At 34.3% G+C, this 26,536-nt stretch overlaps 3 protein-coding genes across 4 annotated transcripts in view; 2 read left to right on the forward strand and 1 right to left on the reverse strand.

The window, feature by feature from the left end:
• LOC135126384 (uncharacterized) overlaps window positions 1-12,507 on the forward strand; it is a 100,031-nt gene extending 87,524 nt beyond the window's left edge. The window contains exons 1-5 of one of the 2 annotated variants that reach the window (XM_064052399.1): window positions 7,450-7,493; window positions 9,913-10,294; window positions 10,345-10,360; window positions 11,780-11,929; window positions 12,037-12,507. In XM_064052399.1, the coding sequence (XP_063908469.1) occupies window positions 10,250-10,294; window positions 10,345-10,360; window positions 11,780-11,929; window positions 12,037-12,461 (636 nt within the window). In that variant the 5' untranslated portion in view covers window positions 7,450-7,493; window positions 9,913-10,249 and the 3' untranslated portion in view covers window positions 12,462-12,507. Of the gene's footprint in view, window positions 1-7,449; window positions 7,494-9,912; window positions 10,295-10,344; window positions 10,361-11,779; window positions 11,930-12,036 lie in introns of those variants that run through there. The other variant, XM_064052401.1, reaches the window with a different exon arrangement.
• On the reverse strand, window positions 5,464-7,740 carry Dhpd (Dihydropterin deaminase). The gene is made up of 9 exons (XM_064052397.1): window positions 7,655-7,740; window positions 7,433-7,565; window positions 7,162-7,374; window positions 6,782-7,042; window positions 6,406-6,732; window positions 6,259-6,360; window positions 6,045-6,210; window positions 5,743-5,889; window positions 5,464-5,695 (listed from the first exon to the last, which is right to left on the reverse strand). Exons 3-9 carry the CDS (start codon window positions 7,261-7,263, stop codon window positions 5,496-5,498), a joined length of 1,305 nt encoding a protein of 434 aa, XP_063908467.1. The 5' UTR covers window positions 7,264-7,374; window positions 7,433-7,565; window positions 7,655-7,740; the 3' UTR covers window positions 5,464-5,495.
• A 4,265-nt stretch (window positions 12,508-16,772) lies between the features above and the next one.
• LOC135126063 (histone-lysine N-methyltransferase 2D-like) lies at window positions 16,773-23,360 on the forward strand. Its single transcript, XM_064051853.1, has 29 exons — window positions 16,773-16,823; window positions 16,875-16,902; window positions 17,547-17,630; window positions 17,687-17,734; window positions 17,789-17,854; window positions 18,159-18,260; window positions 18,791-18,862; window positions 18,958-19,023; window positions 19,548-19,643; window positions 19,851-19,934; window positions 20,010-20,066; window positions 20,130-20,228; window positions 20,533-20,604; window positions 20,678-20,782; window positions 20,867-20,935; window positions 20,993-21,046; window positions 21,166-21,219; window positions 21,327-21,395; window positions 21,463-21,516; window positions 21,584-21,637; window positions 21,714-21,767; window positions 21,847-21,900; window positions 21,977-22,030; window positions 22,093-22,146; window positions 22,557-22,610; window positions 22,752-22,802; window positions 22,853-22,909; window positions 23,046-23,099; window positions 23,241-23,360. The coding sequence occupies exons 1-29, from the start codon at window positions 16,773-16,775 to the stop codon at window positions 23,324-23,326; spliced, it is 1,902 nt and encodes a 633-aa protein (XP_063907923.1). The 3' UTR covers window positions 23,327-23,360.
• Window positions 23,361-26,536: the final 3,176 nt, after the last annotated feature.

The following is a 26,536-nucleotide window of genomic DNA, read 5'->3' on the forward strand; positions in this document are numbered from 1 at the left end:
TATACGCATATTTATCTGTCCTAATCTGATCTAATACTACCAAACGAGCCGAGTGAAGCTCGGTCAACCAGATATTATTTTTTAAATGAGTAAATTTACATGTCGTGCATTAAGTCAATAATGTAGGTATATATAGTGTGTGCCATATGCAAAGTTCTAACACCATCAAAAAAATAAAAACACTGGCATTTTTTTTGTGAAGATAATTTTGTTTAATCTTGGACCACCAGTTCTGCTTCTTGAAAAATAGATTTTCATTACTCGAATTTTTTTCGAATTTTTAAAAACATTTGTAAATTCCAAAAATCTTTTCAAACGTGTTTTATGCAATTTTGGCGCTCAACGTTTTGTAAAGAGAGCCAGTACAGGTTAATTAGGAAAGAGAAATAACTTATTCTATTTTAAAAGATGCAGGTTTAATAAACGTTGCATTTTTTAAATTCATGGAATCATTCAAAACATCGACTTATTTTTTCAAAAATATTGATCAGTATTTTTTAATCTTCAAGAATATTAGCATGTTTATTTGTAATGCTATCTAATATAAATACTTAGATACACAGAAGTATTTTGTCTGTAGGTAAGTATAAATACATAATGTAGATACACTCGATGCACAAGAAAAAAAACTAGGAAAAGAAATGTTGGTAGCGGAATACCAGTAAATTCACCTTTCTTAGGTTGTCAATCTTAACAACGCTAACCACACCTTGGTTTGAGAATTACAAGTGAGAGAATAGTGACCAAAATAAATTACTAAAGTTACAATTCAAAATCGTTAGTTATTTACATTGTGGACATTTACGAAGCCAAATGGTTTTTTTCATTATGCGTCGAGTCGACTGTATACTGTATGTAATTCAGCACATAATCTAGCACCACAGTCCTCTCCTTCACAAAGCGTTTTTAGACGCTAAACTAAAAACTTCGTAGAATTCAGAAACGTGTTTACTTTTCACAACTTACGAATTTTTTTCCCACCGAAATTGGTTTTCGGTCCACCCACCACGCCGTGACTGTTTTTTCAGCACCATGACATAAGTACTCTGTAAAAGTGAATTTTTCATGTACGAAAAAATCCAATCAGCCTCGCACCTTGTTATCGACTTTGATTGGTTCTGCTTGATCACTATTCGATTCGGGTTCGCCCAATAATAACGATTACAAGAAACGAAAAAAAAACTCTTCGATTACTGAGAAAACATGGCGTCGAATTCGAAATCGACGATTTAAAAAGCATTAAGTTCATTAAATGAACAGAACCGCGTTGTTTCAAGCAAGTCCGAGACTAATTGTTTGACGTGTTGGCGTTACAAATGATGTCAAGAGTAACGAGTTAACTTGAGATTCGGTTAGTCGTAAAAAACTTAAATAAATCGATCGTGAGAAGAACAATCCTGTCGTGACTACCAAAAATCCAGATCCGTCAACATGTTAAACGGAAGTGCCAAAAAAGCCGCTTTTCGGAGAAGAGTCGCCCGTTAGGATTAGGATATTAATTTTCCTCGTTCGCGATAACGCGTTTAATTATTGGTTTAGTTTTTTTCAGTGCTTGCGCAGCTATTAGGTAAAATTTCGGTAATGGAGGAGCGACAAGAACGTGACGAAACCTTCAGCGCTCGTAATCTTGCTTTTTGTGCTCTTTTTGTCATTTTTCATTATTTTATTGGCTCGGCTTTTCCTGTTCTCATGCTTTGAGCCAAAATGGACTTTTTCTTAGGCGGGTTATTGTACCACTCGAGGTTCTTCTTTTTGTTCTCGTTAATAAGTATCTTCGCTTTGATCTTTAATTTTGTAAGTCATGTTATAATGCTCGCTTTTTCTGGACATAAATTATCTTAGTTGTAGCGTTGTCATCTGTTTGGAAACGGCATCAAACTATAAATTAGTTTAATTTACTTTCATTGTAAAAAGCGCTAAGAGGAGTTATCGAATTGCTCTATTATTTATTAGGACGTTTCAAGAACATTACGGTTACGTTATGATTTATATTTGAAGAAAATTGATTTAATTAGAGGATGAATATTTAAAGCCGTGTTTGAGTTTCACATCTGATCGAAATGGTTTTTTGAAATATATGGACCGGTAATTTCTGTTTGTTTGCTTGTTAGTGCAATCCTACGTATGTACGTCACTACCAGTATTTTTCGATAAAATACTAAAAGCCTTATTATTCTGATTTAGTTTCAACAAGATGGTGCTCCATAATTTACGGTGTTGACATTTTTCATTATTTAGACAACACAGGCAAACGCCAACCCATAGAGTGACAGTCCATATTTGCCAACTTCACTAACACCATTGCGAGTTTTTTTTTTGTGAAGTTACCTCCAGTGGCATTTTTTATGAAAAATGGTTGACCTCATAAAGTGAAATGTTGTCAGATTTCTTCCTAAATGTTGCATGGAACTTATCCGTGTTTTGCGGTGACACCGTGCTCAGCAGCGCAAAAAGTTATGTCGAAATTTGGATTTTTCTGAAAGTGTTTGGAGCTTTTGCATGACGACGCCATCTGCTGGCGGCGCGCCAAGTCTTCCGGTCGTACAATCGAGTAATTGCCATAAAAGAGACATAAATCAGTGTCATTTAACGTTGGTCGTTGGCAAAAACCGAATAAATCACGCCGATGCTCGCTAGGCAAAACTGAGCCCTAGTACCCAACAAATTTTAATTTAAACAACAGCGACTTATTATTTATGCAGTAACGGCGCAATAAATCATGATAATTCGCCCGTAAGATTCATTAACCAGTTAGAAGCAGGGAATATTTTTATAATAAAGACATAAAGTTAAACAAAATGATTTGTTAGTGGAATAGTAGTGAAAGACGCGTCCATAAAACGTTTTAACAAACCATAAACATAAATAATGTTAATTTAAGATCACTGGGAGGGTAATTAACCGAAATACGTCGTATGTGGCGCACTGTCTGGATTTTCGCGTGACGACGCCGATTCGATGGGCCGCGTTTATTAGCACGTAATTAAAAAGTTGGCAAGTCTGCAGCCGAAAAATAATTACAGGTATGTGCAACACGCTTTTTTGCGATTGTACGCTCGGATGGTACTCCGCAGACGCCCAGGTTGTTATTATAACCGCAATTATGGGTTAGCCGGTTGCGATTCATTTGAACGACTTGACCAATTTGCCCTGGACCACCCAGGTAGTGGGTTACTGACAACATGCACCTTAAATTATATCATTACAGGAGGGCGGGCGGATGCACTCTTTAGATTTCGCCCAAACTGGGCCACAAACTCGGAATTCACCCACGCGTGGGGATACAAATTCCACCACAGAATCTTTATTTTTCAGAAATTTTGAAAAAATAGCCTGTGAAAAATTTTTTACCTAAAAAAGTCAAACCTTTTCTTATTTAAAATAATTTGTCTTCAGGTAGAAGAGAACTAAAACACTAAAATTCTCAATCCAAAAGCTACTAACTCCTGTTGTCGATAAGCTTTTAAACAGTCCACGTATTTCATACAATTTTTCTTTCATTTGTTTCAACATTTAATCCTGGATTCAACATTTTATTCAATTTGAAAATACAATCAACGTGAGCCTAATGTTTGTGTATAATTTTGTCCACGCCCTTAAAAAATTATTCCGGATTCCATCACATGTGGATATCACAACAACTCATGCAACCAATCATTTTCATGCCTGTTATGGAAAGTAACAGCTGACTTAAATTTAATCTGTTTCTTGTCGTAGTTAAGTCAAACAATCAAACAAATGCCAATGTTGCCAACCGTGTAGCCGTGTTATGTTGGATGGATGTCTCAGAATTTGTTTCAAAGAATGCCAAAGATTAACGGTACTACAAAATGATTTGTAGTTAGTTTTTATCTGGTGTACCTGAACAACTAGATAGTTTTTCTTATTGATAAAAAATCATTTTTTCGATTTTATTTTGAACTATAACTTCTTTAGATCTGCACGTGTGACGAACATGTAACACTTTGGTTTTATCGACCACTACATGTTAGCTAATAGGCAGCCAGTATCACACTTAATCAACCTCCACATTTCCACAAAATTTATTTGAATAACTGGATTCACAAATGCAAGGAGCGGTCCCTCGAGAAGACCATTTCGCAGTTTTTTTTTCTCTCTCGAAGCATTTTCATCGTTTTATCGGAACTCCGGCGAGAAACGGTGGCAATAATTCGCACGTGCTGTTCTAATAACACCAATATTGAGGAAGACTAAGAAGATATGACAACACTTACCACGACTATCCTATCAGCGCCGGCTGCACTTAATGGCCAACGGGAAATCCAATATGGAGGAAAAACCGCAAAAAAGCCCGGCGCAAGTGAAACAATAATCACCTATTATTGCGACAATCGCGCGAACTGGTTTTATGGCAAAAACGTGAAAAACGGGGCCCCGGGTGGTGGCTGCCCATGCTTTAAACCGACGAGTTCTGCTATTGATGAAATAAATTTTGTATTTTAGAAGATTGTGGATTAAAGTAACAATTTATGATGGATTAGCATGCTAAAACTTTCCTAAAACCGCTACTCTTCTGACGAGCCGCCCCTGCAGCGACTTCGAGCTGGAAAACGCATGGACGCTCTTATTTTATGGCGCTTGTCCGGTTTAGATGGGCCGTAATATGAAAATGCTTACCGAGCCGGTAGACAGTTCGGTATCATGTGTCCAACAGATTAATGTAGGCGATTTGCAAGCAATAACAATGTGTTACAAAGTTTTTTCGTGAGTAGGTGTGCTGGAAGGCTATGCAAAGTAAGCCATTTGCATAAAATTTATTCTTGTAAGGAATAAAGTTCATTTTGGTATCTGACAGGTTGTAGACGCTTTATAATGTGATTATGAAACGACTGTTTTGTTTACAATGTCAAAGGAAAAAAAGTGTACAGCGTGCCGTGAGAAAAAGTGGACAGCCCACGCCGTACCCGATTAAATATGTAAATTGTTTTTGAATAGTAAATTGTGAATATTTTCGTTGAGTGAACAAATTAGGTGTAAGTATGTGATCAATCACGGGGAAATGTCAATGTCAGGCCGCTGACAGATTTCATTTTCTAACCACTAATCAGAGAGGTGTTAATTAAACGATCAAAATTTCTGCGGCGGTTGACCTTAATTTTTATTAGGAATAATAATTGATCGCGGCAAAAAATTAAATTGATTAGGTCGCTTTATTAGTCATTGACATTTCACGCTCTGATATCGTTCCTTAATGTCGATTTCATTTGTATCGAAATATTTATACAACCTTTTCATTTATTTACTATAACTATTGTTGGAGAATTACTACCAAAGTTCCGCTGATAATATTTACAATCAATTTTATTCGCAACTAGCCCTGACCTCTAGCGCTCAGAAGACAAAGCTACAGTAACTTGTAACAAGTGTGGCCACGTAGCGACCACACTCGAAACTTTTACGTATTTTCAGAATTCTACACAGCTACCCTACCAAAACACCCTATACTCAAAAATCCTTTTTATTCTTCATAAAACTCATTTAACAATTTTGCCATTTACGTAGACTTTAATCACGTTTCTGTCGTCTCCCAAAAATACCAGCTTTTGCAGTAATTCCTGCGGAGTGCAGTCTGACAAATAGTCCACACTGGAATTTTCCACGTCCAAGTCGACAATTACAGCATCAAAACTTTTCCCGATTTGGAAATTCCCAATCTTGTCGTCCAAAGAAAGAGCTGAAAATTTTCGCGTCATTCTAGAAACCGAAATTTGTGAAAATTACCTTTAGCTCCACCTAGTGTAGCTAAATAGAATACGTCTTCATAATTCAATGGTTTATAATTTTCTTTTGTGAAAGACAAATGGGTGGAAGCACTGATTGCTGACTTCATTGCATTTATGATGGAGGGGGAAGCACCCCCAGCTACATCTAGAAAAGATTTAATTTTTTAAACTCAAGGGAAAAAAGTTCCCGTTACTTTTATGTTTTTGAAATGATGTCATCAAATTCTTGGAGGAGATAAACGCATACATTTTATTGCATGTTTTATATTATTGTTAACTAAATAAATGAAAAAAAAGTACCTGTTCCTAATCCCACAGTGACTCCATTTTGCCTTAAATTTACGACGTCGCAAATCCCTGACCCTAAATTAACATTTGACTCCGGACAATGCGCAATCGAAGTTTGCCTTTCGCTAAGAAGCTTGATTTCTTCTTCACTCAAATAAATACCGTGAGCTAAAACCGTCTACAAAAATCTTCACATTACCAAATTTTCAAAGATCTTAAAATTAACCTTTGAAGTCAACAGCCCTGCTTTATCATAAACATTCGCATACACGTCGTGGTACAACTGAACCACCATTTCAACTTCATCTTTATTTTCAGATATGTGTGTCTAAAAAAAAAGTTCCTTCATTTTCTCCCTTTCGCATTTGCTTACTTGTATGTGAAGATCGCGCTCCTTCGCAATGACTCCCAACTTTTTCATATGCTCCAAATCAACACTCAAAGCAAACCTCGGCGTTATAATTGGCTGCACCAAAGCATTTCCCAAATCTGCAACACCTTTAATAAACTTCAGAGTGTTCTCAATAGATTCCTCTGGCGTCTCCACGTAATCATCAGGGGCAAGCTTAGTCATGTTTACTTTCCCAACGAAAGCTCTTTGTCCAAGTTCGGCCACCGCTGTCGCCAACAACAAACTGCTTTCGTAGAAAAGCGACCCAAAGTAACATGCCGTGGTGGTACCATGATTTAGGGTCTTCCTCTACCAGGAGAAAATTACTTTACGTGAAAACCAAGAACGCCCATCTTACCACGACGGCCTGAAAAACTGTCCCACAAAAGTTTTGGTCGCGATATTTCTTTTCCAAGTTGTAGGTGTAGTTATCTAACCATTCCAGAAGGGGTTTGTCGTAACCCAAACCCGCATTGGAGTACTGAGGAGCATGGATGTGGGTGTCTATAAAGCCAGGGAGAAGTAGTTGGGTTTTAGTTAATGATAGTGTGTCTTCGGCAACCAGATTAAGTTGTTTTTTTGTGGTTTCTAAGTCGGAAGCATTTCCTATAGCTGCGATCTGAAAATGGTTAAGAAAACCGGAGTGTATTACTGGTTGCATATATCTACATGTTCAAAATTTATGAATTTTTAATCAAATATTAATCAAAAAACAGATAATAACAATTGTTAACCCACCTTTCCGCATTCATCGATGATAACAAACCCACTATCAATAACAGCAACGCTGTAAGGAGCTACACAGTGAATTATTTGTCCCACTATTATCTTAACGCCCATAGTTTTCAATTCGCTTACAAGCTTAAATATTACAAATTTAGGAGTATTTTACGTCTCACAGTGCTTAAAATTTACTAAAGCCTGAGTTAACTGTTGGTCTCTGTATCTTATCTAAAAATGTTTATATTAGGCCACCTATCTTTCTATAGCAACAGTTTTTTGAACCCACCGTGATAACGAGCTTAACAAGTTTAGTGAGAATGATATAAATTGGAGTTTTTTATGTTTCTGTGAGTGCTGCTTTGAATTATAACCTCACTCTCTCATTTATTAAGTACACTCATTCCAGTCACAATAGAAAACTGTAATAAAATTTTATGAGGGATAAAACTAAACGACACTGATTCATTTTGCGCAGTTATAAAAATGCAAAGTACAACTTAGCACCTACCGTATTAGAACAATCTTTGCAATAATGATAATATTATGTCATACTTAATCAAAATGGATGTGTGTCTGGATGTGCGTCATAGAATAGGGTTTTCTATGATGTGTGTCTAGGCTTAAACTATTAACTAATAATAGCCAGCCGTAAATTTAAAACACAAAATAGTTCCTACATATTTCTGGTCGAAGTTTTAAGAATATTTTTGCATTACTATTTTGGTTGCTTCTATTGAAGGATTGATAATAAATTAAAAATCAACTGCGGGGCCGAAATGATCATCTAATTGGAAAAGTTATTTAGATCCATTACGATGTATTACTGGTTGCATATGTTTATATCATTTATTAACATTTTGAATTTTATCTGTCGGCAACGATAGTGTATAATACAAAACATTATTTAATAGTTGTTACCATCGCTAGATTCCTCAATGGGTGGAGTAGCTTGAAAGTAAGTCTGGTCAAGACATGACCTAGACATGCATATTTACGATCACTGAAGGAGGCAAATTATTTCACATTTCAAGTGGCTCTTTTTTCCAAAATAAAAAAATGTATATATATGTATATATATTATCATCAAATTAGCAAAAAGTTTTTTAAGACTTCGGTAAAAGCAACATTTTTCTTTCCGGTAACGTTGAATTTTAGTTGAGTAATTTCGACGGAGGGCAAAACGCTTAGGTAAAAATACTTGATGGTCTTAAAAATTCTGCCACGGAAAACGGCACACATAAAATTTGTTTATTCACTCTCTCTGAAAATGTATGACGTGGATATCAAAACAAACGTATAGTTCCTTCAGATAAGTGCAATTCTTTTTTAAATTTGTTTTCTCGAAGTGGGTAGGTGCTATTACCTTTGTTTATGTTTATTGCTCATAGCGTCATAAATGATTATTTTTGAAAATAAAACAAGTAGTTTACAATGCTGATGTAATTAATTTTTTGGCAATTAAAAAGTTCCAATTCATTAAAATTTCAATTGGTTATGGCAATGTTAATTTTTCGACAAAATTTTTATTAATCTCTACACGAATAGCTAAGTCGTAAACTGTGCTCTGAATCGTTTCGGCAAGTTTGGACATTACCTCCCTGGTGTCCGAATAACACATTTTTAGTCTTGGTCTCCTTTTAAACCCATATCCACTGTACAATCACCGGTAGCGATAAAGCACGCCAAATTAATAAAACCTACGTTTCGATGTTCCCATTGTTTTATGGGGTTCTGCTTTTTATTACACTTTTAATAGAATCCGATGCCACGCTTTATTTTACAATCACCGGTACGTGTGTATGGCGACTAACTGGTATTGTTACACTGATTCGTGTGAAACATTGCTAAATGGATTAAATAAAAATAATCTTGCACGCGTTAACAAAAAACGCACCTGACTAATCGTCTGAAAAATTCAATCTGGTGGCACAGAACCGACTTGTTCCTAGCCATCAAGTTAACGAATCGCTTCATACGATTCGTTCAGCCACCGTTTCCGTATTTAGTAGATACCTTACAAATTTATTTACAAAATGGTGGGATGACTTCAGGCGTTTCTGAAAAGGTCGAACAAATACATTAGTTTTTACTAATTGGAACGAAATTAAGTGTTCTGACGTTGGTATGCAGAGGAAGGGTGCTTACGTTGAAGCACTATAAGGTACACGCTTCACCACTACTGATGTGGACGTTATACGTCGAATATTGTTGTTCTTAGAATCATTGTAATATTTCCTAAAAGAGGCCCAATTACGATACCGCTTTTTGAATGTTTGAAGTTAGTACATATCTATATTGGATTAAATAGGTTTACCTGATTAGTTAGTACTGATTCATATTAAGAAAGTATTACTTGTGTGACGAATTTCGGTACCTAAACAGTTCCAATACGGAATAAAAAACCAAACAACTTTAAAATTTTTAAAGCTTCCCCTATTGGATAATGTTCTCTACATTTTAGGTAATCTAAAACCCATAAACATTAGTCATATTCATATTTCCTAAAGTAATTGCATGCAATTAAACCACTTTCTGCTATACTACTTCAAAGTTTCGTATCAACATTATGTATGTACATGAACAATGTTAAACCGTGTCAATTGCATCGTTTTACGCACCTACACCGTTAATGATATTGGACATTATATTTCGCCATATTCCAGTTTATTTCAATTACGAGGAAAGTCGTAAAACCCATCGAGTATATAAATTACGTGTGCCTAAAGATATTACAATGTATTTAACCTGTTATCTCTTCTGTTACAGTTTGAACATTTTTGTGCAATCGCGGGACTTTGTCAACTTAACAAAGTGCTGTTATTCTTATAGTTGCTAATATCAGAGAAACATTGTCAACCATTATCTACTACTACTATGGTATAAAATTTATGAACCTTAGCAGTTTAGAGTTATGAGTATGACATTCAACGAATACCAAAAAGTGCGTCCACGAGTTTACCAAACTACAATAATGTGGCAATTTCAGCATGAAATTGTATTAATTCTGATGTTATGGTGCAATAAAACTCGCGCAATAAGTGTTCGCCGATTATTTCCTGGTTAGTGTTGTTTCGTATATCAATATTCAAAGTAACTTTCAACCATGGATACCAATACCTTGTGGATTCTGATACTTTGTGCGGCTATGGTAAGATCGTGATCTGTATATAGTACTAGTACATAGTTTTATATTTACAGGTCAACGGACAGTTTGGTGAGTATCTATCGTTTTTAATTGTGACATTTGCGTACCTCCTCCAACGCAAATAAGCAATACATGATTCATTGCGTGTCCGATAGTTCAATTGGATCTATAATTTACAAATGTTGGCTGTTTGTTTTCTCCTCGGTTCACTTACTTTGGAACAAATGACTAAACTATACTAAATGAGACTAATTTATTCATTAAAATTTTCGATTTACAGATGAGATTTGTGAGGGTGTATTTAAAGTTATCTCGACACAATTTTCCTCGCTTTAAAATTTCAAAATTTGATTCTGAAAATTTTATGTTTCGATGTTGACCCCCATATGTTAAAATACTGTGGTTTTGGACAAGACAAAATCACCAACATACATATAAGGGAAATCGACTATAGGTAAGCAGAGAAAAATGTTGTGCCTCGGTGGGATTCGAACCCACGTCTCCAAGCATTCCGGGCTGGTATGCTAACCGCTACACTACAAGACAACTTATCTTTGCTCTGCTTACCCATGTGTTATTGTGCCGCTACGGTACTCCCCCCCCAGCGACACAGCGCGCGGTCGTGCTGGGGTGCGAAGGAGATAAATGCTGGCGTCGCCCCTACCACTCGTACGGTCGTTGTTCGAACCCTGGCGGTGCTGCGGACCCCGAACACAGCGGGCACAGGGCGGTGGCAGAAGGATGTTGCGTGCGCGTTGCCTGTCGGAGGTCACCAATATAGGTAAGCAGAGAAAAATGTTGTGCCTCGGTGGGATTCGAACCCACGTCTCCAAGCATTCCGGGCTGGTATGCTAACCGCTACACTACAAGACAACTTATCTTTGCTCTGCTTACCCATGTGTTATTGTGCCGCTACACGACATTTCATTTTCTTTCGATAATTTTCTTTTAATATGCAAAAACCTAAATGTTCTAAAGACGGTTAGCAAAGCACAAAAAACTTAATATTGAATTTCACTTTACTGGAATGTGACATGAATTGTGGTATTATAATGGTAATTTTTATAGTCGTAATTTTTTTTTTGCAGTATCGTGGGTGTGAATAGCTTCTTTATCTTCATGTAGAGGTCTAAAACAAAAACGTAATTCTAGTCATAAATCATGTTTGATTATTTAAATTGGTAATCAATTGGTGATGCCACATAAACCATTATATATGTTTAATGAAGCCCTTAACGAGCATTAAGACATAATGATTGATAAGAATTTGGTATCACACGATGGCATTTAAATCACCGTTTAATTCGGCTTTATGCACAATACGAGATCTTCGGTGACTCTGAGATTAATACTTTCTGCAGGGGATAAATGCATAATACATTAGATATAGAAACAATGCAGTCACTAAAATTAAAAAAAAAAAAAACAACTACAAAAATTATAATAGTCTTTATAGCTGTTCGAAATTGCAATGTCCTCTTTTTTTAGATCAATTTCCATTTAATTTTAACCCAACGTTTCCCGATGTTTCTTCCATAATTCGAGGAATCGAAGATGAGTTAAAACCACTCCAGATGTCTGACAACAAAAACAGATTAATGCAGGGAATAGGAGGAGTCACAATTCTAGAAGCTCCAGGTAATTTTTTCTGAAACTATGACAAAGAGTCTTCGTCCGAGTTATTTAATTAATAAGTAGTAGTCCACTAGAAATGAATAGAATAACCACAATTATTTTTTGTTCAGGCAAATCGATCATAATCCACGATGGCACCTCGTTCGAGTGCAGGGGCACAGTGATTTCAAAGCAGCCCTTCTGCCTGGGTTTTTTGGTGAAATTCCAAACCAATACTCCTCAAGATTACTGTTTTTCTGAAAACTACGACCAGTCCGACGACGTTCTATGTATTGCCCACAGCTCTCACAAGGCCCTGTTTTTCAACAGCAACAACGGACGCCTCTCCTGCTCTGGATCGAACGATCGGCCCGCCCTTATGATTTCAACGCAAGAATATTTTGCCTTATGTAACAGACTGCCGTGGCAAAAAACAATGTCCTATTTTCCTGACCGGCAAAGTCCCTTTCACGTGCCGCTGCCAAACCCGAATTTAGGTTGCTTCGAGAACAGTTACGACGTGTGCACCTTTATACCGAGTCGGCAGCTAATTTAAAAATGTGTGTGTAATAACTATTTAGAATAAAGAAATAGGTGATGCAGTTTTTTAATTTTCCCGCACTGAGTGCGATTTGTATGGTATAACATAATTATATAAATGTGATTCTCACAATAGGCATGCATACTGGTGGGGTATTAATTGTATATATATATATATACATATATATTAACACCAGTAAAATTGTATACTAAAATTTATTGAAAAACACCTTATTATAAGCTGTAAGTGTGCTCATAGTAGACACCACAGGCAATGTAGCTGTATGTGGACGTTCTAAATACGGTTACGTTGATCGGTGATTAAAAATCGGCGTGGGTAGAACTCAACAATTCATTTCCTTCATTTGTTCTTTAATTCCTGTTATTTCATTTTTCTTTGCTTCCACTTCCTTTTGGAATTTTTCGGTTAGGCTGAGCTGCTTAACTATTTTTTCATCCATCTTTTCCATTCTTGCGTCCATTTTTTCGTTCATCTCTTCTATTGTTGTATTCATTTTTTCATCTCTTGCATTCAGTTTTTGGTTCATTTCTTCCATTCTTGCGCCCATTCTTTCCATTCTTGTGTCCATTTCTTGCGTCAATTTTCTCGTCCATTTTTTTCATTCTTGCGTCCATTTCTTCTTTCATTTCTTTATTTCTTGAGTCCATCTGTGCGACTATAGCGATCATCTGCTTTACTTCTTCCTCCATTTTTGCAGGTTGAGTTCTAGTCTCAACAGGCATCAATCTTCAAAATTCTTGTCGAAACTGCCCGTAGGTCTTCGTAAAACCGATTATCACAGTCGAACAATTTTAGAAAAATTTCTTGTTACAACCATTCTGAAAATGTATTCTGAAAGGTTATTTTGTGCTGAATAACTATAATAATAAGACATTATGCCTACGTTGTAAAAAATTTTTTTTTGGAGATAATTAAATATCTGTCGACAGAAATCTGTGGAACATTTTTTTAATGCTTCTTGCACGTTTTTCTATGTAAAATTAGAATTCACTTCATTTTTTCTAATTCTTCCCCGGACGACAATAAAAATTTGAATAATTTTTTTTTGACGACATGGGTATATTATCTCTTTTAAGAGATGTTCAGCACAAAATTACCTTTCCGACCATATTTGGAAAATATATGTAACAAAAACACTGTTCTACTGTGTTATTAATCCTTAATCTCATTCTTGACACCAGTGTTACGTTGGTCGATGATTAAAAATCGGCGTGGGTAGAACTTAACAATATATTTCTTAGTAACACAAATTTACAGGACTAATTGTGCAATGATTATGTACAGAATAACTAGACTCTACTTCTCCCATTATTTGGACTCCACTGCCTGCTCCAGAGCCACGCGGTCCTTCTCGAACAGTCGCCGTCACCGCTTCTAGGCTTATTCTGGAGTCATCCATCATCGCCGCACGTACTAGAAAACCCATAAACGTCGTACCGGAGCGGGTATGGGTTCATTTCGTTACATTACATATTTTACAGAGATAAATTGCAAAAAAAATTCAGTCAACTTACTCGCATAACTCAGACGAGTAAAAAACCACGTAAGTGCAATAAATGAGTTAAATAACTTTGTAATAAGCAACAAAAAATGTATAACCAGTACAAGACAAAACGAGGGAAAACAAAGTCGAAAAAATTAATGGGATGTTGCTCCTTTGGCATTAGACATAGAAAAAGTACAACGCAGTGCTGTCTTGCAATAAAATACACACCCACTTGCCACTCGTGCGTGCCAAACTTTATCTTTACGAGTAACTGTGATCATATCATTATTAGTTTCTATTTTTGCTTTTTTTTATAACTTTTACAGGACTATTCTAATGGTGTGATTAACGTGAGGGCGTACTCATTTAAGTAAACATTGAAAATCTAATTTGAAACGGTTATCAGGTACAATGTAACAATGTATTTGTTTTACAATGGTTAATTAAATTTTATTTCTTACAGAAAGATAGCTCAATAATATGATAATTCAAAAAGTGGGAGTACAGTAGGTATGTACTTCACAGACGGATAGAGAATACCTACCCATTCTGTTAATATAATAGTAAAATAGTTATAAAGCTTACGCATAAATTTCACAAAATTTATGGCAAACGTCTGTTTCATCAGTGATGCCAAAGTTAGCAAGAGAAAGTTAAATTTGAACAAATTCAAAATTCTTTTCGTAAATGGTTCAAGTATACATCCTCGCCACTAACACTGTGAAGTCTCCGGGGTCACTTGTTTTGTTGTTTTGATAACGAAATATATTCAAGCGACATTTCCTGATACTAGCTAAACCACGTGTGCTGCCACTTCTTTTTGTTTCCAGAGCGTAACCTAAGCAAGGATTGTCTGAAAAAATAATCGCACTGTGAGAGCAATACTCACGTAACTCAAAAACAGCATGTTTTGAGTATGATGATTTAAAATTCCCAAGTTTTTATATATTATTTGTGTCTTAAATACCAAAGGCATCGAAATACATCATAGTCGTATTGTCAATCTATTATTAATCGTGTTTTTATTCCTTTAGAGTAGAACCTTCTACTCGTTACAGAAAACAAGAAATTTTGACTTACGTGACTATTGCACTGGTGCACCATATCAAATATTTTGGCTTGAGTGTTGATAAATTTAAGACAAGATCAAACTAGCAACACATTGTAATGAAAAAAATATAACAAAACACAAAACGATATCAGTATTCATTCATTCAACATCTGCTATGGCTAAATTGTTATAAAATGTGTTATTTAATTCGTTTTTTTATAGATAATTGATTCAGTCCATCGTATTTTTTTACGTATTGCTAAAGGACCTTCATAAATATTGTTTAATCATTTTCATTTAAGTCTGATACCGCCGTTGTCGTGATGTTCGGGAATTGATTGACTATTATTTCCTGATATACTTCCTTTCTATACGAAGTTACAAAATTCCATTGGAATTTTTGACAAATTTTAAATTTTTTATTTCGCTGTAATTAACTTTCCTACCTTTAAAAAAAAATTATTTCCGTGTTTTCGGTCAATTCTTAACTATATCAGAAGACATTATACATTTGTTGTGTTCAATTTGTACCTAAATTAGTAGGAGTATCAGATTATCAACATCGACTGAAATCTCATAGCTTCATAGCTTATTTGCATTTCACTTATTTTTGAGATACGGCAGTCTTGCATTAAGTGCACACGTAATTTTCGGAAATGCAATACAAACATTTTGATGAATTTGAGCATTACGCAATTATTAAAAACCGTTTATACTTACATATACTAAAACTACATTAACTTTTTTATGCATTAATGATAAATTTAAGGATTCCGCAAATTTTGACTTACAGTGCGATATATCTCCCATTTCCGTCTGTCTATCGTTTGTCTGTGTCAATCTCTGAAATTGCCAGACTAAAAAATAAGGTATTGTAATAGGGTCCATCCCACGAATGGCTACTTTAGGTTTTTCGTTTGTGTTTGTCTATCGTCTCTGTTGATATTTTTTAGACAGATAATTTTCAAAAAATCAGAACTACTGGACTGATTGTTATTAAATTTATAGGTATTTTAGGAATATCATGTCGATGATAAAATGATAACCAAAATCTGTTTGATCATTTCTAACAACAATTTGATGACGTCACCTCAAAATTTTACGTGGTAAAAGCTAATGTATAAAATATCACACTCCTGTATTAGTGGTTTATAAATCCACCTTTTTTGTTCTAGGCATTCATTTTTTCGCAAAAAATGAAAATTGTGTTATACATTTTATTTAAATAACATGAGATGAACGCTTAGCAAACGTCCATTAGTTCAGGCTGTTAGACGTGATTTAATAACGCCAAGACACTGGTTTCGATACCCTCGTGGGTCACTTTTTTTCTAAAGTTATGCTATCTTTTCCGTAATCAAACGTATATTATTAAACAATCAGAAATTAACAATGACAGTTTTCTGTTGAAAGCAAAAAGTTAAAGCTTTTGCTTTTGTGTAAAAAAGGGACATTTTACGTAAAATTTTGACATATTACGGGCATCTGATTCGAGTTATCGTCGGGATGTTTTAATTCTTAAAAACTTGTAAATGTCATATGAGCGTTTCCTTAGAACAACCAATAAAAAAATTTATAATAAATTATGATTCCAGCAAAACAGACATTTATTTAAAAAAACAATAGCCAATAATAAATGATCATTGTTTTTCGGTCCATTAAGTAACAACATAGGGATAATGTAGGATGTCCTGATAAAATTAAATACATGCACACTGTATTAGCTACAAATTCACAGCCTCGGACAAATGAAGCCCATTTTCAAAAAATGTTGCTTAGGAAAGGTGCTCTTTTTGCGCCCTTTGATTTTGTTCTTTGCGTGAGTATTAGTAGAGTTTGTGGTGTTGTTGTTATAGATTAACTGTTTTAGTGTATAGTCGCCACTGTGTTATTCGCAGGTAAGCCTTTTAGATTCTTTTTAACAACTTTGGAGCATTATTTTAATATTTTTAAATTCCAAGGTTGTTGTTATTGTTTCTATTTAAGTTTAAAGCAGTGTTGATTTACTGCTGTAACAATATTTTTCGCAGAAATCACATTTTGTTTACAAATATGTCTTTATTTTTCTCAAAATTGATAGCACCTAGGCGTAACTTATTCTGTTTTATACCCACGCTAAACTATAAAAAATAAATAAAAGAACTGAAACAATACACAATTTCAGTTCAGTAATATGTGAAATCTAATTTACTACTGTAATAATGGCGACGACGGAAATTCTGCAACTTTCAATCAAGTTTTTAAACTATAAAATTTAATTTTATTGATTTGACTTTTGTTATAAATTATGTTGTTGTAACATTCAGCTTCAAACTAATTAATTGTGTTTAACTCTTTTCTTTCCATTTGTACAATCATGTTTTTCTTTAGTGACAACCTTGTGTTAACAGTTTTAGCATCTCAGATGTTTGAAAGATCTTACTTCTTCTAAGAATTATTCTGGTTTTTCCACTTTTTTCGTTCCAAAATCGTTATCTTCATCTCACACAACTTGCTTCTTTTGCAAATACTTTTTTCACCAAATTAATGAACGCATTTTTAGATGACCTATATGCGAGAGATCATTTTTCACCGGACTTCGGTTATTTACTAAGACGAAGTTTCGGGGGACATATGGACTCTTTTGGTAAATGTTCATACTTTTCATCCAAGTAAGTCAGTGTAACGATAACGTACTTCTAGGTCATCCACACACAGACACCATAGGAATCTCACCGCCATTCATAAAAAGTATGTTTTAATGTAAAATATCAAAAGTTGATGAGTATAAAATAGCAATTTCAGCAAACAACACACCAACGTTGCGCCACTATGATTCAGCAGCAAATTTGCCACAGCGTTACATTGTCAGTACGTATATTTATTCAAAAATTATCTTTACTGGAAATTTCTTGAAATCGCGGCACCATCCAAGAGAACCCTAAACCTCCAACTTTTAAAATTGTCGCATTAACATATTAGCGACACTAACATTAAAAATTGGATCAAACTGGGTATTACGATGTCGGTTTTACAATACACTGTTACTTAACTAATGTTTTTTTTTAAAACAAATGAGTTTTACCACGAAAATTAAACGATTAAGCACAAGATGTGGATGTTGTAATTTTTAATATTATTCGAACAGTTAATTCACTATTAATTATTTTTACAGGAATTAATCCATCGCAATATTCCAACAGACCCATGATGCGAAGTCTGTTTAGTCCATCCAAAACCGAAGCGTCCAAAATGAACAACGGACTTTCCGAACCGAGTATAAATTTCGACGTTATTAAATTAACAAACTAATGTTAAACATAGGAACATTGACCATATATGACAGATTTTTATCTCGACATTACAATAACTATCACTCATCGATCTTCAAAACAAAAATCTTTTTCACGTGGATAAAATTTTGTTCGTTACACTATTGTCATAGTTTCATCACCGTGCAGTTTCACGAATATTTTTCTTGCATGTGTGAAAGGCTCACCTGAAACAAAAGTATAGCAAAGTTTGTTTTCTTGTAGCAAGTTCAACAAAAGTTGCAATGGGGCATACTGTTAAAACGATTAATAATAAAACAATAAGTGTTTTTTTTTTTAATATAATTTTAACGACAAATATTTTCAATAAATTTTACCGGCGTTAGAAACATTATTTAAATATTCATCCAGAAACCACTTTAATTTTCATTCGGCAGCTTTCTGTTAAATCGAAATCTCAACGTGACCACCAATGAATGATTAGTAGCAAGAATTTTAATAAATATAATATACTCATATATGATCAACTTTACAGGAAGTGCGCATAAAGTTTACGGAACAAGAAAAGAAAAGCGACCATTGACCTACAAACCACTGAACCCGCAAGGTACAACTTTGGTTTAAATAGATCAACTGACCAATAATAATTTCACAAACACACCCAAAAGGATTTTAAGTTTTTACGTAATAATTTGTTTGCAGGATTTTTGAAGAGGCAATTCAACAGACCGAAATATCTACAACGGAATGAGATAGTACCCCAAATAGGTAATTTAGTAGCAAATTAATGTTTTAACAAAATTTAAAAGTTAGGATTCTATCCTCAAATGTTTTTAAAACACCGCAACAAGGACAACTAATTAGTCGTTTTTGTTGTGTTGTTTGATATATTCTTTGATTAAGGACTACGTATACCAAATATGAATTCGTTTTACTTATCGGAAATGTTTGCCACATGATACAATAACAAAACTGTCGCCCAGCGGGCAGCGAGGAGCATCAAACAGAGAAATATCATACGAACCGGGTATAAGTCTTTTTTTTTAAGAATATAATGTTCAACAACAAAGGGATGTAAACGTAAAAGATACGCATTTTTGTAAAATACAACAAAAGTAAAAACAAATTCGGTCGATAAGTAATACTTTTAAGCGAAAATAGAATACAGATTTATTCACATAAAATTGTGCCAAACTTTTTCAACCATATCTTACTTTCGGTTTGAGAGTAAGATTTAGTTAATCAGAACAAGATTTATTTTAAACTCTATTAATATAAAATGGTATTTGCAGGCTATGCACCAACATGGCAGCTAGCGAACGCAGAATGGCCTTCGTTTCACCAGCAACCAGATTTTTTCCAGTCTCAAAGTCAACCACATGCAACAGGTATAACAGAACGAATATAACAATAATGTATTCAAATGTTATGGATGGGTATTAACCATATTTATTTAGCTCGATGACAACGATCTCAAGATTGATTCAAAACTCTTAAAATTATGTTTTAATTATGTTTCACTCTTATTAAACCAGATTAGACTAACCCGAACAAGGTTTATATGTTTTTAGTTAAGTATAAAATTGCCTTTGCAGAATATTCATGGCCAAAACGACCATCGCCTGTATTTGACCCAGCTGCAGACTTTTCACACTTGCAAATGTTACCACAAACAGAAGGTAATGTTAATGATATACCTACTTATATGTTATCTTGAACAAAACAGTTAAGTCAAGATAAAATTGTCTTTGTAGATTATTCACCGCCACAACGACGACCACCTTCAGATACGCATTTTGCACTTCCATCAGGTAACAATTTTTTTTTTTAACAATCTCTTGTTTAACGCTAATAACATAAAAATATATTTGTAGAAGATTCATCAATAGCAACAGAAAGGTGGCCTTCATTTGGTCAGGAACTAGGCTTTTACCCAGAGTTTTCAGAATTTTCAGAGCTACCAGAAGAGATAGGTAAAACGGAGTAATAATGTATTCAAAATATTAAAGGAGTCACTATCAAAGTAATTATTTAGTTTTCTCAGAACAGTGTCGCTTTGTTTTGAAAATTTTAAAGTAGTATTTTCCATTCAATTTTTTTAGCTAAATACCAAGTTTGTCACCGTTTAGAGATATGATGGAATGAATTAAACAATAACAAATTCAAATAATAAAGAAATAACTCTTAACGGTGTATATTTTAGTTTGGAAGTAAACAAGCTCAATGATGCTTTGAAACAAAAGTTTAAATTTTGCTAATATAAATCTACCTTTCTAGATTTACCAACTGAAGAATGGCTTACGCTCTCTGAAAAACCACGTTTGCCTGTACAACTACCACCATCAGAAGGTATAACATATCAGTTTTTCCAAACATAAATTTAAATGTTAAAAATACATTTAGATTAACGAAATGTCTTTAGTTTTTGTAGAACTGCCCGTGATGGATGCTTACGACCCAGATGTATCACCTGTATTTCTACCTAGTCCAAATTTAGGACCCTCTTCACATGTATCAAATCAACCCGGTAAACAAATTATTAATGAAAATCAAAAAGCTAAATTCTATTTCTACATTCTTGATCTAACCTTATAAATTTTTTGTTTAAAAGCGTTTCATCAGGTGACAGGCGTGCCACAAAGTATAGTTCTAATCAACGGAGTGTATATGTTCCCACAAGGTTTGCTTTATAAAAAAAAAGGATTACACAATACTGAATTTAATTCGTTCGTTGTAGCCGGCAAGAGACCGTTTAATAAATCACCTATAACTAATGGAGATTCCATTGAAGGTAAATACGGCGAGCTGAGTTTTTATTTGATCCTCCTCCTAGATTTTTATTTTATATACTAGTAAACTAGACTAAAAAAAAGGATTACACAATACTGAATTTTAATTCGTTCGTTGTAGCCGGCAAGAGATCTTTTAATAAATCACCTATAATTAATGGAGATTCCATTGAAGGTAAATATGGCAAGCTGAGTTCTTATTTGATCCTCCTCCTAGATTTTTATTTTATATACTAGTAAACTAGAGTAAAAAAAATGTACCTGTAAATATTTATATTTCAGAATCAAACGTTCTTGGCACGCCAGAGCATATTGAAGTGCAATCATTATTTCCACCGACACCTCCATCAGGTAAAATTGGCCGTTTAATTATATTATTAAACCGAGTAAAAAAGATATGCAAAGATTTATATTTCAGAATCCGAAGCACATACCGGAGCAGAGTTTATTACAATGACGCCATCACCATCAGGTAAAATGGGCCATATAGTATTAACCTAGGGTGAAAAAATCTGCATATCTAAATATTTATATTTCAGAAGCAGAAGTATACCCTACACCAAGGCTTACTGAAGTGACACCATCACCATCAGGTAAAATGGGTCGTACCGTATGCTCTTAAATTAGAGTAAAAAAATATGTAGGTAAATGTAACTGTTTATATTTCAGGGCTAGAAGAATCCGTCACACCTGGGTTTATTTCAGTGACGCCATCGTCAGCAGGTAAAATGACCCGTACTATATACTACTAAAGTAGAGTGAAAAAAATATATGTACATATATGTAACTATTTGTATTTCAGAGCCAGAAGAATCGGTCACCCATGAATTTATTTCAGTGACGCCATCGTCAGCAGGTAAAATGAGCCTCACCTTAGACTATTAAACTACAGTTAAAAAATATCTACATATATGTAATTACTTATATTTCAGGAGTAGAAGTACCCGACACACCACAGTTTATTGAAGTGAAGTCACCACCATCAGGTAAAATGAATTGTATTATATACTATTGAACAATAGATACATGTAAACATTTTTTACTTCAGAACTAGGAGTTTCCTTCGAACCAGAACTTACTAAAGTGACGCCACCACCAACAGGTAAAATAATTCACTAAAAAGGATTTGCTATCGTACAAAAATCAACGTTTATTAAAAAATATGTTTTAAGGGAACTGTCATTCTGTACTTTACTAACATGGTTTTAGTTAGATGATTGTCCGCAGAGGATGCCCAAAAATAATGAATGAAACATATGTTTTCAGTTTTTTCGGAAACATTCCATCTGATAGTTTAATTTCAAAACGACCCATTTAATTTGGCCAAAAGGATTCCTTTACATATTTTAAAATTAAAATATTTATTTGTATTAGAAATTAACAATAAGTGAATCTTTACCGAAGTAAACTAACATGCGTACAGAATTGGGTCTGCCTCAGGGGCGAGGGAAGTTACGTCTAAATAACTGTAGGCTGTTTTTTTTTTTATCTAAGTGAATATTTGTGTTTCAGAATCACAACCTCAGTGGTTTCAAACTATGACACAATATTTTTCGCCTACAGCAGGTACGATAAAGAATACCTATAAATAGTTTTAAATTATATAAAATTTAAGTACTTAAGACCACTTTTTTCATGGTCTGTAGAGAATGACTAATTTTCTACCTTCACGTAAGTAACTATTTATTAACGTGAAAATTATTTCAGCAACAGAACCACCTGAGTTGCCTGTAACTACCAAAATATTGCTTCCTCCAGGTATGTTTAACAGTACCTATATGTAATTTTTGTTTATATTTTTGTTTTAGCTACAGAAGCACCTCAGTTCTCACACATTACCGAAACATTTTTGCCTCCTCCATCAGGTACCGACACATACTTTTAAATTAAATATACGTAAATTTTAATTTAATTTGACAAGAACACGTTTTTAAGAATCTGTAGCAAATGACTGATCTTTCACCCTGTATCTTTTTATCTATGTGAATATTTATGTTTCAGCGCCAGAAGTGTTTCAGGGGCCTGAAATTATCGAACAATATTCGCCTCCTCCAGGTACGACTAGCCAAACCTACAAAAAGTTTTAAATTAAACATAACTTTTGATTTCTTAAGAGTATTTTTTAAAAGTTTGTCGGAAATGAATAATTTTCCACCCTGTACAAATGTCTTATCTATGCGACTATTTATGTTTCAGCGCCAGAAGTATTTCAGGGACCTGAAATTATCGAACAATATTCATCTCCTCCAGGTACGATTAGCCAAACCTACAAAAAGTTATAACTCTTGATTTCTTAAGAGTATTTTTTAATAGTTTGTCGGAAATTAATAATATTCGACCCATATAAATCTTTTATCTATGCGACTATTTATGTTTCAGCGTCAGAAGTGTTTCAGGGACCTGAAAGTATCGAACAATATTCACCTTCTCCAGGTACGATTAGCCAAACCTACAAAAAGTCAACTTTTGATTTCTTAAGAGTATTTTTTAAAAGTTTGTCGGAAATTAATAATTTTCCACCCTGTATGAATGTTTTATCTATGCGACTATTTATGTTTCAGCGCCAGAAGTGTTCCAGGGACCTGAAAGTATCGAACAGTATTCACCTTCTCCAGGTACGATTAGGCAAACCTACAAAAAGTTAACTTTTGATTTCTTAAGAGTATTTTTTAAGTTTGTCGGAAATTAATAATTTTCCACCCTGTATGTTTTTTTTCTATATGTGAATATTTATGTTACAGCACCAGAAGTGTTTCAGAGACCTGAAATTATCGAACAATATTCACCTTCTCCAGGTACGATTAGGCAAACCTACAAAAAGTTAACTTTTGATTTCTTAAGAGTATTTTTTAAGTTTGTCGGAAATTAATAATTTTCCACCCTGTATGTTTTTTTTTTCTATATGTGAATATTTATGTTACAGCACCAGAAGTGTTTCAGAGACCTGAAATTATCGAACAATATTCACCTTCTCCAGGTACGATTAGGCAAACCTACAAAAAGTTAACTTTTGATTTCTTAAGAGCATTTTTTAAGTTTGTCGGAAACTAATAATTTTCCACCCTGTATGTTTTTTTTCTATATGTGAATATTTATGTTTCAGCACCAGAAGTGTTTCAAAGACCTGAAATTATCGAACAATATTCGCCTCCTCCAGGTACGATTAGCCAACCTACAAAAAGTATTAAATTAAACATAACTTTTTATTTCTTAAGAGTATTTTTTAACAGTTTGTCGAACATTAATACTTTACCACCCTGTATAAATTTTTTATCTATGTGAATATTTAATGTGTTTCAGCAACAGAAGGACCTCAGTTGGCTCATATTACCGAAACATATTTGCCTTATCCAGGTAAGATCAACAGTTAACAGTACCTACAAATAAATTTAAATTATACTTAACTTTTAATTACTTAAGAATAGCTTTTAATAGTTTGTAAAAAATAACTAATCTTTTACCTGTATAATTATGTATTTTATCTATGTAAAGATTTATGTTTCAGAACCGAAAGTAACTCAGTTGCCTACGATTATTGAACATTCGCCTCCTCAAGGTACGCTCAATAATACTTATAAACCGTTTCAGACTGTACATAACTTTCCTTATGAAATATGACGAATATACTTTGTCCGTTGCGGTTGTATTTTATAGTAATTTACGCAACTAGTTCGGGATAGCCTGCTTCCCGCATGAACGCTTGTTTGAGGCACGACCGAAGGGAGTGCCGCATTTGCGTGAATGCGGGAAGCAGGCTCACGAACGTGTTGTGTACAATATTTTTTGCGACGAATAAACCTTTAAACTGAAGAGATTAACTGTGAGTTATTTATAAACAACGCCATTGACAGCGCCGTCAACAAGTCACAATGTTGACACTACCCGAGTATTTTAAGGTTACCATGGCAACGGGAAGTTAAATGCACGCGTGCGGGAAGTTCGACCTCCCGCACTCTGGTGAATGCGCGAAAGCTATCAAAAAAGGTCATGAGTGCAAAAAGTATTGTAACTAACTCGACTGTTAATTGGGGATTAATAATCTCGACCATTAACATATTAAAATATCTCGATTATTAATCGCCTTTATTAACAAACTTGTTCGTTAAATAGCTATTATTGTCATAAATTAATAATTATCTATTAATTGTGTGTGCGGTGGCTGAACACGGCACACACTAGCGAAATAAATTAATAAAATTTTATTCCCGGTGATCGTAATTTTAAAAAAATTACTGAAAATTCAAAATATGAGTTATGCAACCAAACATACAAGGAAAAATTTTTGTGAACAAACATTAGTTGGATATGTCCAAATCATGACGGATGCATAAAGTGGATCGAAGCATAGAATATTTTGGCCACAAGCGTGCTATTGAGCCTTTTTGGGAAATTTCGGAGAAGGATGCAAGTACCTTAATACGGATTCAGAATATTTTACAACCAGCTTTCCGGCGCACCAAGCAACAGACTGATCGTAGGTTTTTTGGTAAAGCATTTTGTTAGTGACCCCACATTTGCGTTTTCTACTTCCGGAAGAGTTAAAGAATCCATTTCTATGTAATTTCTCATTTTGAATCTTGATTTGGGAAAATTTTGACATTCAGAAATATGAAGTTTCACGTACGGATGTGTATACCTGGTTGCCTAAAATCATGCATTAATCGCCTCATTAATAAACGATCACCGGAAAATATACTAAATCAATCATCGTAACGGGCTCATTATCAGCCATAAAAACTTATAAAGTGCAAATGAAATGGACAGAGTATACATGAGTTTTGTCGCATTGTGTCAAAACGCTTTTTCGCTAATTTGCACCCTTTATAAATATTTTATCTATGTGAATACTTAATGTTTTAGCAACAGAAAGGCCCACCGGGTACGACTCTAGTGAAAAATATTTGACGTCTCCAGGTATGATCCACAATAGAAATTTTTAAATTATTCGTAAGCTTTAATTTTTCAATAATCTATGGGAAATGAGTAATGTTCTACACTGTATTAGATTTTTGTCTCTTTGAATATTTATGTTCCAGGATTAACAGTAACTGACATGCCTCAAATGTCCGTAAAATTTTCGATCCCTCCAGGTATGACTAATGGTGCAAATAACTTTAAATCATATGTTAACTTTTATATTTCATAACTAAAAGTACCCAGCACGGATCAAGTTTTGATAGGTACGACGGGCGACAAGATTCAGTATGGAATACCAGGTTATTAAATTTATTGTTAAGTTGACTTAAAGCGTACAGCTTCAGACAGAGTTTATGTTGCTCAAAAATAAATCTACGAGTGCATTTTCTACTTGAACTGTACGTAATGCAAATAAAAAATAAGCTAATGTAATAAAATTATATTTCAGAAACCAACCCTCCACTACGATCGAGTATCCCAGACTTCAAAACACCTCCAGGTATGAAGAATACATAATTTTAATTAATTAAAAAAAATATTAAAACGGTTGCACGAAACTCAATAAAAAATTAATT

This window comes from Zophobas morio, unplaced genomic scaffold (assembly GCF_036711695.1).
Source record: "Zophobas morio isolate AGI-343-1 ecotype UQ-CSIRO unplaced genomic scaffold, CSIRO_AGI_Zmor_V1 ptg000010l, whole genome shotgun sequence".
Classification (NCBI taxonomy): Eukaryota; Metazoa; Arthropoda; class Insecta; order Coleoptera; family Tenebrionidae; genus Zophobas; species Zophobas morio.

What these genes read in the sequence shown, in the direction of transcription:
- Dhpd (XM_064052397.1), bottom strand. Translation starts at nt 7,263, where the DNA reads ATGGGCGTTAAGATAATAGTGGGACAAATAATTCACTGTGTAGCTCCT. An exon ending in TCATCGATGAATGCGGAAAG is followed by an intron (nt 7,043 to 7,161) that starts GTGGGTTAACAA and finishes AACCATTTTCAG; the next exon opens with ATCGCAGCTATAGGAAATGC. An exon ending in CAGTTTTTCAGGCCGTCGTG is followed by an intron (nt 6,733 to 6,781) that starts GTAAGATGGGCG and finishes TTCTCCTGGTAG; the next exon opens with AGGAAGACCCTAAATCATGG.
- LOC135126063 (XM_064051853.1), top strand. Translation starts at nt 16,773, where the DNA reads ATGTTGCTTAGGAAAGGTGCTCTTTTTGCGCCCTTTGATTTTGTTCTT. An exon ending in TGAGATAGTACCCCAAATAG is followed by an intron (nt 19,024 to 19,547) that starts GTAATTTAGTAG and finishes TGGTATTTGCAG; the next exon opens with GCTATGCACCAACATGGCAG. An exon ending in TAATGGAGATTCCATTGAAG is followed by an intron (nt 21,220 to 21,326) that starts GTAAATATGGCA and finishes TTTATATTTCAG; the next exon opens with AATCAAACGTTCTTGGCACG.